The 13,035-nt window shown below is 36.1% G+C and overlaps 1 protein-coding gene across 2 annotated transcripts; it reads left to right on the top strand.

Moving 5' to 3' along the window:
* The first annotated feature begins 2,874 nt into the window (after positions 1–2,874).
* Positions 2,875–8,167, top strand: LOC135678860 (uncharacterized). Of its 2 annotated transcripts, XM_065192084.1 has the most exons (10): positions 2,879–3,267; positions 3,546–3,641; positions 4,942–5,026; positions 5,162–5,283; positions 5,401–5,425; positions 5,511–5,594; positions 5,695–5,724; positions 5,843–5,948; positions 6,057–6,121; positions 7,907–8,167. In XM_065192084.1, the coding sequence occupies exons 1-9, from the start codon at positions 3,178–3,180 to the stop codon at positions 6,118–6,120; spliced, it is 702 nt and encodes a 233-aa protein (XP_065048156.1). In that variant the 5' UTR covers positions 2,879–3,177; the 3' UTR covers position 6,121; positions 7,907–8,167. The 2 variants fall into 2 exon arrangements, with proteins under 2 accessions (XP_065048155.1, XP_065048156.1); XM_065192083.1 differs by lacking the exon at positions 6,057–6,121 and having other exon boundaries at positions 2,875–3,267.
* The last annotated feature ends 4,868 nt before the right edge of the window (positions 8,168–13,035 follow it).

The raw sequence follows: 13,035 nt of genomic DNA on the forward strand, positions 1-13,035 counted from the left end.
AAAATGGATGTATTTTCATTGTTGAAGCTTCTCTTAAGATCATGTTTTATCATATGCAATCCAAATAATTTCCCCTATGTACTCTATATAATTCTTTTTTTTGGTGAATCCAACACTTGAATATGATCATGTCCATTCGACTATGAACAACATCCTTACGAGCATTCATGAGATTGTCATCCACTTCCTCTACTAGATATTTGTTACTGCTTAGTTAAGAACTTAAGTGCCTAATTGCTCTAGTACTTTTGCATTAGTCATCATGAACTTGTGAAATATGCCTATTCCACCTTTTTCTAAACTAGTTGTCTTGGCATTGCAAAGGTGCATATTTGTTGGTACAGGAGATAGGATATTTTTTATGTGAATGCTAGTTCAAGGACAATGATTGTGGTGATCTGCCACCTTATGCTTTATTTCTACTGCATGTAAATTTATAACCTTGGTGTATTGAAATAATTCAGCCCCCAATCCTTCCAAGCAGCTGTGTTATGCAATTACAACATCTTGCAAAGTGTATGTGGAATAGTTATGGCCAACTGAATTTATATTATAAAATTATTGTGTAAAATATGTACAATTAAATTCTGAGGTAGGAAAAAGTCAATTGTCAATAATGAATGAATACGCTATATTGTAAGTTTAAATAAGACATTGTTAAGCACAGAGTGATGGGTAAAGCCGTAGAGATTAGTTTAATGTTCTCATGGTATATCTATATTTTGTAGGTGATAGGGAGGAAGCATGTATCAATCTATTAATGCATAGTCTACATAGTGATGGATATTGACCTGAATATATACTTATGCACGGTTCTCGCATGACTCATCTGCATATGCAGCTGCATGGGTTAATTTAGGACTCCCATATGGATGTTCTTTTTATCAATAACTTTTCTTTAGATGTTCCGATAATGGTTCTTATTTTGGTCATTAAATTTCAGGAGTCTCTTTGCTCACTAACATCTGTACATGATTTCCATTTTTAACTCTAGTATTACACAGCTAAAGATATAACCATCTAAACATTGAATGCAATAAAGACTAAGGCATTACTTAGAATTGGATTTAGCTTCATAAAGCTTGCACTAATAACCATTAGCTGTGGCCGTAGCATAACCTTGAAACACGTGACCAGTATTGTTCACAATCCTTCAAACTTTATGGCCATAGATTGTAACAAAAAATGCTAGAAATTTAATTGAATATCAAGGAGTACAGATATCTTAGTATAATGAGCACATTTGCCATACTCAACTACATAAGGGTGAGCAAATTATTTATTTGCTTTTTGATCTATTTGAATTAGTACCAAATGTAACAAAGATGTTTGAGTTGTTTGTATCTGTCTGTACACATCAAATGATATGGAGATGGTATCAGAGATATAAATTAATATATGTCTAAAGTAAATATCATAAGAGGGGTTCAATAGATAATTGAAAGTTGGGTACTGAATACATGATAGGATCCCTTGTCTCTTTAGAAAAAAAAAAAGCTTTATAGGATTTATAGGATGTTGCCACTGGGAGTTGACCGAGGTGCTGTAGCACTCCTTTCTAAGGGGTGCATGTCTATCAATTTCATCTAGGGGGCTTACTGGAAACAGTAATAGTTAATTCAAGGATTCAATATAGCACTTTAAACAATAGAATTGAATAATAAAGATTCAAGGTATATACTGTTTGTTGCTTTTGTTACTTGTAGTTAGATGTGCTATAACACTTGGCATACATGTTCATATCAAGAAAAATCATGGATAACCTTGATGATTTCTCTCTTTGAGCTTATATTAAGATGTAGGATGCTACAAATCCAGTCTCAGACCTAAGAAGACATCTTTTTCGACCATGATAATTTTTTAGGCATTCATGAAAAATTTCTTGTTACTTCAATAAGCTGGGGTTTGACATAAAAGTATATTGTTATGATCCTTTTGAGCAAGGAATGTTCAGGTGCTTTACCACCTACTGAAGCACAGAAAACGCATGAGATAAGAAAACCGAGGAAGGTATTATGGTGGGTCATCTTGGTTCTTTGATTCTACTCTAGTGTGCAAGTTTGTGGTTATCATAAATGATGCAAGAGTTCTTAGTTCCATCTCCACAGCTGCCAAACTTCTTTGCAACCTTGGTATGTTCTTTTTTGTCTGCTTTCCATTCATTAAGTAGCTGAATCCTACAAGCTTTATGCTTTCCAGTTGCTGTAGGTTTTTTCATATGATAAATAACAGTCTACCTATGTGTCAATACCTGACAGGATCAAGTGCCTAACACACCATCTTTTTGTGAAAACAGTATCTATTAGTTTCTGAAGATTGGATTCTCAGTTTAAATTGAGATTCTTGGTAGTTGTCAAGAGAGATCAGTAGATAAACTTTGGTTTTCTTGTTTACATGTATTCTCTGCAACAGAGGATGGATACGAAAATAAAAGGTTAAATCCCTAATTTTCAAGTAAAATATGATCTTTCAAGATTAGTCTCTGCCATCATTTGTAATATCTTCTTCCCAGGAATGGCATTGTTAGCAGTAAATTGTTATGGTGAGCACAGGGAGGTGTCGTCATAAATGATTGATTAAGATGTAAAAAAATGAAAGGGTGGATCATTTAATATATCTAATCATTTGGTCTCATTGGAACCTTGTCGATATTGTTTCAAAGCATCTATCGAAATAATTCCCTTGGAAATATGTTTTTATTTAGTCCCGTTTGATTGCTTTAATTAAAAATAATTATAAAAGTGGAATACAGGAAGAATAATAATTATTTTTTTTGTGAAAAATAAAATCTCAGCTAATTTTCGATTTAAATTAAAAAAAATCATCGAAGAAAATAAATTGTAATAAAAAAGCGATATTTTCTGCATTTGACCAGTTGACGAAGAAAGACGGTCAATGACACGCCCGCTGACCAATAGCGAATGGAGTTGTTCCACATGTAACGCCACGCCCTTTTCGGTTTTCTCTGCCCTCTCGGCTTCCTCTCTTCCGTGCAAGCATTGCATTAGAAGACGTTGACGGCTGGTCTGCTCGGACGGACTCCCCTCTTACGCCTGCCTCCGCGACGACCAGGTTCTCCATCTCTCTCCTCCTCAGATCCGAAAGGTTCAGAGCCTATCGATCTATCGGCTAAAGAACAGAAGGAAATCGACGAGAGAAAGAAACGAAGGTAGAGAGATGCCCAATTGGGAGCTCAAGCACTGCTGCGACCACGAGCAGTCCGTCTTCATCGTCACCATTGCCGTCTTCACCGTCGTCATCCTCGCCGTGAGTTCATCCTCCCCAAAATGTCGATTCTGCCCCTTATACTTTCCGAACAAAGGGCAATTACTTTTGGCCCTTTTTTAAACGAAGAAATCGAAAAAATGTACGACTTTGTGGGGGCGAAGGCCACAATGTTGAAGCAGTACTGCCGTCAAATTGGTTCCTTGGCTTGATCTTGTGCTGTTTGGTTTGATGGGCAACCTCCTTAAGCTGGATCTTTGAGGTCTATGCTGTCTTGCTGCGTTCTGATCTGTTGGTGTCCTGCTTTTGGTTTCTTGTAGTTGTGGAGGACAGTGCTGCTGACACCTTTCAAGCTCATCACGGTGTTTCTCCATGAGACGAGCCATGCTCTCGCCTGCAAACTAACATGCGGTGATGTAGGGAATTCATACTTTTCACAATGCATGAGCATACATTGTTGTTTTTGACATAGAATGATGAATCTTTGCCTGGAAATTTCTTCTGGTTTACCTCAGATGTTCCTTTTTCTCAGCTCTTAATGCTTCACTTAATCATCCTGGTGAATTTAACTGAACCAAGTGAGGTTTGTGTGTCTTCTGAAATTAACACTGAATGCGTGTCAGCTGTTTTCGGACATATGAGGTGATGGATGTGTTGGATGTAGAACGGGTTTAGATGCTAACAAAATGTGCCTTTCTTAGCAGTTTTAAGGAAAGGGATGACTATGATGATAATTTAATAGATTGCTTCCACTCCAAAAAAGCCCATGCACTCTCTTCTTCTAAGACATGCCACTGACACCAGTAAACCAGCAAAGAGAAAAATGCTGAGGAGGATTACATTTTTGAATGCCTGACACTTCTTAGAAAGAAACAAAAATTCATTGCATTCTTAGTTGAAGTGATAAAAAAATTTGTTCAGTTTGCCTTTGTATTGTAGACTTCCTTTCAATTACATGGCCAACTAAGAATCTTTTGAGATTTCTGATTGAATTCTTTGACGCGTGTTGTTAATTATAAATGAATCATTGAGTGGGCTTTCACTCCATATTCCTTATTTCAACTTATGAATTCCAACTACTCAAACCGATCAACTTCTTTCTGATGAATTCTTTGTCAGATTGATCGTCTGCGGTAAGTGGCAATAATCACAAACATCTTTTTCCTAATATCAGCATGAAACTTTTGCTGATACATACAAAGTGTAACCTACATTTCACTTCCTATAAAACTATCAAATTCAGATAGACTCACCAAATTGGTATAACTTGACTAGACATGGTTGACATTAGACATGCCCAAAACATGGCCAACTAAACTTCTAGGTTCCATGACCCGTTCTTTTCTTCTACAAAGTTGTAATTTTACCATGAAATTAAATTTCTGTATTGTCCTGTGTGAAGTTGTTATTCCACAAAGTTTACTTTGTCCTGTCAGCTATGTCTGAATGCTCATGGAGATTGATGACAGTATGGAGTATTATTGACTAATTATTTGCAAAATATGCCCACTTTATCTATTGTTATGGCACCCTTAAGTTGTAGAGTGGAGTCTTTATCACTATATTTATAAGGTTTCCATTGCATGTGCATAAGACTAGTTTGTTGTTTATGCCTTATGATTTACTAAGATACTGATCAATCTAATCTTATATGGTTAACATAATCTGATGCCTACTCCGGGAATAAAGTATTTGCATTAAACATGTTTCATGCAGGTTGAAGGCATACAGGTACATGCAAATGAGGGTGGAGTCACACAAACTCGTGGTGGGATCTATTGGATCATTTTGCCAGCTGGATGTAATGATTCTTTAAAGTTTCAGCTGAAACCAATCATTTGAATCAATGATCTAGATCTAATAATTCTCTGACGAATGCTCTCAATAACATGATTCCGACTGCCTTGATTTTAGACGTTTTTATTTCTCCTCCCAGATCTTGGCTCATCATTCTGGGGAATGGTTTTCATTCTTGCATCTACTAATCTTCTCACAACGAGAATTGCTGCTGGTTGCTTCCTGCTTGCATTGCTTGTTGTACTATTTGTTGCCAAAAATGTAAGTGGTTGATATTTTTTAATTTTATTACTTGCTTCTGCATTATATAGTTGCTTAGATTGAAAATAATCCACAGTTTTCCTAATCAATCTGATTTGTTACTGATGGATCATACAGTGGTTGCTTCGTGGACTTTGTATAGGTGTGTATTAATAATTTATTTACTCGAAAGGACTCAAAGTTAATTGGAAGATCTTAATAAATTTTTTAACTCCTATTTTGTCTAGGCTTTATCATATTTCTTGCAATTGTTTGGCTTCTGCAAGAAACTACCAAGGTTCGCATTCTTCGCTTCGTCATTCTGTTTATAGGTAAGAGTCTGTCTACTTCCCTACTTTCTTCTGTTTATGGTAAATAAGTATTACTAGAAGGTACCTAGAAGATAATTTCCATGATTCTATGCATTTGCAGGTGTCATGAACAGCTTATTTTCTGTCTATGGTAAGATTGATTTTAGATATTATCTTACTGTGAGAAAACCAAGTAAATTAGCATCTTTAAGTATAATAATTATGTAGAAATATATATTTGATGCCATCTGAAGCATACACTACTACAGATATCTATGATGATTTAATTTCTCGAAGAGTTCACTCGAGTGATGCCGAGAAATTTGCTGAAATTTGTCCTTGCCCTTGTAATGGTGTTGCATGGGGAGTTATTTGGTAAGTTTTGTTGATAGACAAACTTATCCAGGAATATCATTTTTAATTTTTCTGTCATGTATATTTTCCTCAATTATTCAGGATGATCATTCTTGATTTGGTTTGTAGGGGTCTAATATCATTTACATTCCTTTGTGGATCCATTTACCTTGGTCTTGTTATTCTCTCTTAAGGTATTCTTTTTTCCATTCCAATGTATTTTTTCACCCTTTCTTTTCATTATTCTGTTTTGCCAAATTTTTTAGATACTGTTAGAACTCATCGAGCAGACCGCTTTGACTAATGAGAATTTTGCAAAGAGAACCTTGCACCCATGTGAAAGATGGATACTTTTATATACTTCATAGTGATATACAATTTAACTGCTCTCCATAGTAGATTTCAAAACTCTTAATAACATAGATTAGAGATGTATTCCCTTGGCATGCAGAATGGTATATTTTCTGTTAGCTTCAGAATTTTCTGAAAGGTTATCATGCAGTGCTTCTGCAGTATAGTGACTGAAGAAAATTGAAGAAAAAAAAAAGAAGTGAAGTGGATTTCTATAGATTTCTGCAAAGCAACAATTTGGTGACTATCCTCCCCTTGGCTCCCCAGGTTTATAAAGGACTAATCAGTTTTAGTTGAAAGCATGAAAGAGACAAAAGGGATAAAATGTTATGGTCTTCAAGGGAATGACTAAGATGTGCAAAGCTGTAGGTTCTATGCCATGCATAGTCGAAAGAAAGGTCTACCACTTCTGTACATATAACATGGGCTTTAGTATCTGCTGAAAGTCAAACATCAAAATGGCAACACTTTGGGCTTCTGCAGACTGCTTTTAACTCTCTTCAGATTGTATTATTATTTTCTTCAGTTGATGGATTTTATTATATATCATCTAACACTTTAGGTGCTTTGTCTTTTTGTTTCCTATTGGATGTGTCATTCCAGTTTGATATCTCACAATTTTCTTAACATCAACGCTCAATCTTTATGTTAGTTCTCTTCCTACAACTGTTGCTATTTTAATTTTTTCCCCAATATCTTGATATTACACTGGAAAGAACAAAGACCATGATATTAGATAAAAGAAGTTCTAAATACACTCAGCAATTTTATCTAGCCAGAGTAAATTTATCATATGAATCAGTAGAGAATGCCCTTTAAATGTGTACCTATATTATATAATCATATTATAGTCCTTGTATATCAGCATTGCTTAGGCATAAATAACTTGCAACATTTTTTCCTTTTCTCCATCATTTGATTCCAAAATGTTTGGTTGGAGGTGTTATTATGCTACATGTGTAAATTACCAAAGTTGTAGTCTTATACACAGACAGTTCTAATAAGTAGGGGAGCTTTGAGGTTAAGATTTTTCTTCTTCTCTTAAAATTTGTTTCTGTATGTTCTGTGTGCCTGATCTGAGCCTCATTGCTTCAGAACCTATATCATAAGAGTGAGTGCCTTTTACATCTTGTTATTTTACTTTTAAGCGTGTGAAGAGCTTATTAAAGCTGACCTTTTTAACTGGAATCATGCTGCATCATTCTCTCTATGTTCGACATCATTTTTTGCAATGTCCCTGTTTACTTATACAATCAGGTTTTTCAGACTTTATAAGCACATGACCATTAGCAATGTGCCTCTTGCCAGCTGCTATTCATGATGAAATAAAACTGTTCTGGTTGTACTGCTGCTAATCCTTAGCACCTGTTGTTGAAAAGCATGATAACCAGCAACTTCTTGGTTTGGTTCTTTTAATTCATTTTAATATCTATAATTCTCATGCAATTTAGTAAGTTTTAAGATGGTCATTGTGGATATTGAAAAAAAACACCTTTTTTTCTCTTTCTTTTTCTTTTTCTTTTTTATTTTGTGCTTTTCCTAGTTAAAGCTAAATAGCTACTAATTTGCCTTCATCAATTGCTGATGAAGCCGGCTTTGTGCGCTGATCTCTTTTCCAACCTGTGCAGGTCTCATGCGTATGCCTCGATCCGGATATGCTCAGATTGGATTGAATGTGCTATTCTTGGCAGATTGCCATTAAATTGAATAGTGCCAGATTCATTTGACTTTCATCATTTCTGGGTTATCATTTGAGACTTGGGTTTCTCTTGACAATACTGATGTTTCCTGTAATCTGCATAGCAAATCATTCTTTGCAACTTGTGCCACCACTCTAATTTATTGCTTCATTTGACACTAACACTTGGTAATGTTCATGTCTCCTATCATGTTGGACTCCATGTCAGATTGAAATAGTTTCTCAAGTATCATAGATCTCTACTGTATTACTCCAGTAAATTTATGATTATAGTCGCAAGCAACCACATTGACTTCCGTTTGTCTACATAGTTCTAAATACCGTTGGCATGATCCATACCTGAAGGTATATAGCCGTCGACGGCATGGGAATACATGGACTAGCTGTTTTTAGATGGTTTAGGACTAACCTCACTCTCTCTCTCTCTCTCTCCGTGTCTGATTAATTACTTTACCTTTTCTTGTATGAAACAATGACAGCTTATCAAACATGTTGGTGCCATATGATTCACAGCTCATGTTTCCTGTAACCTTTGCCATAGGATCACGAAGAACAGAGTCCAACTCTGACCTCAGTAGATAAGTTGATGTTGAATCTCGGATTTTGATGATAAAATCAATTGATGGGTTAATTGATCTAATCCATATTATTGAGTTAAGTGTGCAGGATTAACTATGATAACCAGAAAACACAGAGCAAGTATACCGGAGTCAAGTTCGATGGACGTTTAAGAGTCCGAAGAATCATCGGAAATGTTGCCAGAACCAATCGAGAAGAAATCGGGAACCTGCCGGAATTTTCGGAAGTTCGCCGAAGAGATCGTCGGAGGTTCACGGAGATCACCGAGAAGGCTCGGCTACTCGTTAAAGTCATCACAAGTTCGGGAGCTTGCTGGGAGTCCGTCGGAAAGCTCGCCGAAACAAGACTCGACATTCGCGGTTGAAAGCTTGCTTAGGATGTGTTTTTTGTTATGTAGTTCACTTGTAATTAGGATTAGGATTAAGAGATAATCCTATATCCTGGTTAGGGGCCAATTGGGCCCGAGTTCGGACTGGTTTGGGCCAAGTTTGGAGCCCAACCAGTGAGCTGAATTGGCCTAGGCGGTGGCACCGCCAGCATTGGGAACCCAAAGAGAATTCAAATTTTGGAGCCCAAATTTTGGAGCCCAAATTTGAATCCTCTTGAGGCCTATAAATACCCCTCAAATCTCAGCTGAGATAACAACTTTTAAGAAGCATTTGATTGAGAGAAAAGTCTTAGAAAGTCTTAGGAAGTCTTGTTTTTAATTTGCTAGAGAGTTCTCCTCCTTCTTTCTTATTGAAAATTTGTAAGAGGTTGAACTGCTTGTAAAAGGTTGTAAGAGGGGTATTTACCCTTCCATTTCAAGAGATTTGCTAGTGGAAGGTGGGAGCCTCATCGAAGAGGGGCCTCGCAAGTGGATGTAAGTCATTTGACCGAACCACTCTAAAATCGGCGTAATCTCTGGTTTGCATTTCATTATTTCTATTTACATTACTGCAAACCTTCTTACATGCTTTAGTTCCTTATTACCTTTGCTGCGCAACTTTAAGAATACACTTTCAAGTTAAGCTTTTCAAGTTCCGTTCTTATCGTACGAAAGATTTTTCTAAAATCGAAGTTTTAATCCGCTGCACTAATTCACCCCCCCCTCTTAGTGCTGCTCCGATCCTAACAAGTGGTATCAGAGCGAGGTTATCTCTAATATTTGGTTTAATACCCAAGAGAGATGGCTTACTCCTGCATGCAAGAGGGCCATTCTATTGCACGACCACCTTTGTTTAATGGGTCGGATTACACATATTAGAAGACTCGCATGAGGATCTTCCTCATTTCTATGGACTTTGAGCTTTGGTCTATTGTCGAGAATGGATTTCAAAAATCTTCTCTTCCGATGAGCGAATGAAATGAATCGGAGAAGAAGGTTTTTGCTTTAAATGCAAAGGCTATGAATGCCTTGTTTTGTGCACTAGACAAAAACGAATTTAATCGTGTTTCAATGTGTGATTCGGCTTTTGATATTTGGAGAACTCTTGAGGTCACTCATGAAGGCACTAGCCGAGTGAAAGAGTCCAAAATCAACATCCTTGTGCACTCTTACAAACTTTTCCAAATGAAACCAAGTGAGTCCATCGGAGACATGTACACCCGGTTTACGGATGTCATCAATGGACTCAAAGCTCATGGTAAAGATTTTACTAACTTTGAACTAGTAACTAAAATCTTAAGATCCCTCCCTAAAAGTTGGGATCCAAAAGTTACGGCCATTCAAGAGGCCAAAGACCTTAAAGCATTCCCTCTTGAAGAACTCATTGGGTCTCTAATGACCTACGAAATGACATGTCAAGCTCATGACGAGCTCGAGAACCCCCTTCCAAAGAACAGGAAGGATATGACACTCAAATTACAAGAAGACCACTTGAAAGGAACATCAAGTGATGAGGACAGTGACAATGACATTGCACTTTTGACTCAAAATTTTAAAAAATATTTAAGAAAGAACAAATTTAAAAATAATATAAAAAATAAATTTGAACAAAAGAAGGACCAAGTGATTTACTATGAATGCAAAAAACCGGGACACTACAAGAACGATTGTCCTCAAGCCAAAAAGAGAACATCAAAGAAGAAGGCGCTCAAGGCAATGTGGGATGATTCAAGCGCGTCCGAAGAAGAGGAGTCCAACACCGAGCAAGTTGCTCATTACGCGCTAATGGCTTTAGGAGAAGAGACAAACCTACAAGCTAGGAGCAAGAGATGGTATCTCGATAGTGGATGCTCAAGGCATATGACTGGAGATCCATCTCATTTCTCTATGCTCACTAGCAAAGAAGAAGGGTACGTCACCTTCGGAGACAACAATAAAGGCAAAATCATTGGCAAGGGAACTATTGGTAACAAATTTAGTTTTTCCATTGATGATGTTTTACTAGTTGATGGATTGAAACATAATCTCTTGAGTATTAGTCAACTATGCGATAAAGGTTATATCGTTAGATTTGAATCAAATATGTGCATTATTGAAAAACCAAATCATAACATGACTATGATTGCTTTAAAACAAAATAATGTCTATACCATCAATCTTGATGAACTAAGTAATGAAATGTGTTTCTCCGCCGTAAATGATGATGCTTGGCTTTGGCATAGGAGATTAGGCCATGCAAGCATGAAAACAATATCTAAAATCTCATCTCAAGAATTAGTACGAGGGATTCCGAATATGAAGTTTATTAAGGATAAGGTATGCGATGCATGTCAACTAGGCAACTAAATAAAAACAAGCTTCAAACCAAAAAATCAAATTAGCACCACTAGACCGTTACAATTGATCCATTTGGACTTATTTGGACCAATTGATACAACAAGTCTAGGTGGAAGCAAATATGCTTTTGTGATTGTGGATGACTACTCTAGATACACTTGAACATATTTCTTAGCTCACAAAAGTGATTGCTTCAAGTGTTTCTCTAAATTTTGTAAACTCACTCAAAACAAAAAAGGCTTCATTATTTCATCAATTCGGAGTGATCACGGTGGTGAATTTCAAAACCGTGACTTTCAAAATTTTTGCGAAGTTAATGGGTACAATCACAACTTCTCAACTCCAAGAAATCCTCAACAAAATGGAGTAGTTGAAAGGAAAAATAGAAACATACAAGAAATGGCAAGAACTATGTTAAATGAACATAGTTTACCCAAATATTTTTGGGCCGAAGCCGTAAATACGGCTTATTACATCATGAATAGGGTCCTGATAAGACCATCTCTATCAAAAACTCCTTATGAATTATGGAATAACAAAAATCCAAATATTTCTTATTTTAAAGTTTTTGGTTGTAAATGCTTCATTTTAAATGAAAAGGATGCCCTAGGTAAATTTGATGCTAAATCCGATAAAGGCATTTTTCTTGGTTACTCCTCTGTTTCTAAAGCCTTTCGTGTCTTTAACAAAAGGACCTTAGTAATAGAAGAGTCTATTCATGTAGTTTTTAATGAAATTTCTGATTTAAAAAAAAATGACTTGGATGATGATCTTGGTTTTGATAATTTGAATTTAAATGAATCCCCTCCTCAAAATAGCCATTTGAATGCATCTTCTTCCGAAATTTTTTTACCCAAAGAATGGAAGTATGTAGATGCTCATCCAAAGGAGCTAATTATAGGAGATACAACAAAAGGGGTTCAAACTCGTTCTTCTTTCAAGAATTTTTGTGCTAACGCCGGTTTCCTTTCTCAAATTGAACCTAAATGCATTGACGAAGCCTTAAAAGATGATTTTTGGGTCATTGCAATGCAAGAAGAATTGAACCAATTTGAGAGGAATGAGGTATGGAAGCTTGTTCCTAGACCAAGTGACCACTTAGTCATAGGTACTAAGTGGGTCTTTAGAAACAAGCAAGACGAAAATGGTATCATGGTTAGAAGCAAGGCTAGATTAGTGGCCAAAGGTTTTAACCAAGAAGAAGGTATCGATTACGAAGAAACCTTCGCTCTCGTGGCTCGATTAGAAGCCATAAGGATGTTCCTTGCCTATGCTAGTAGTAATAATTTTAAACTATTTCAAATGGATGTCAAAAGTGCTTTCTTGAATGGTTTTATTTCCGAAGAAGTATATGTCGAACAACCTCTCGAATTTGAAAATTCTCTTCTTCCTAATCATGTATTCAAATTGATTAAAGCTCTCTATAGCTTGAAACAAGCTCCTAGAGCTTGGTATGAAAGGCTTAGTTCCTTTCTTATTTTAAATAATTTTACCAAAGGCAAGGTTGATACTACATTGTTTATTAAATATTTGGAAAATAATTTTCTTATTGTGCAAATTTATGTTGACGATATTATTTTTGGCTCTTCGGATGAATCACTATGTGAATCATTTGCCAAATGTATGAGTCATGAATTTGAAATGAGTTTAATGGGTGAATTAACTTTCTTTTTAGGATTACAAATCAAACAACATAGTGATGGTATATTTCTTAACCAATCCAAATATACATTAGAATTGTTAAAACGATTTAACATGGATAATTCAAAAGCAAT

Source organism: Musa acuminata, chromosome BXJ1-7 (assembly GCF_036884655.1).
Source record: "Musa acuminata AAA Group cultivar baxijiao chromosome BXJ1-7, Cavendish_Baxijiao_AAA, whole genome shotgun sequence".
Lineage (NCBI taxonomy): Eukaryota > Viridiplantae > Streptophyta > Magnoliopsida > Zingiberales > Musaceae > Musa > Musa acuminata.

Coding starts and splice junctions, on each gene's coding strand:
- LOC135678860 (XM_065192083.1), top strand. CDS start 3,178: ATGCCCAATTGGGAGCTCAAGCACTGCTGCGACCACGAGCAGTCCGTC. Junction 3,268..3,545: donor TCACCGTCGTCATCCTCGCC/GTGAGTTCATCC, acceptor GGTTTCTTGTAG/TTGTGGAGGACAGTGCTGCT. Junction 5,426..5,510: donor GCTTCGTGGACTTTGTATAG/GTGTGTATTAAT, acceptor TATTTTGTCTAG/GCTTTATCATATTTCTTGCA.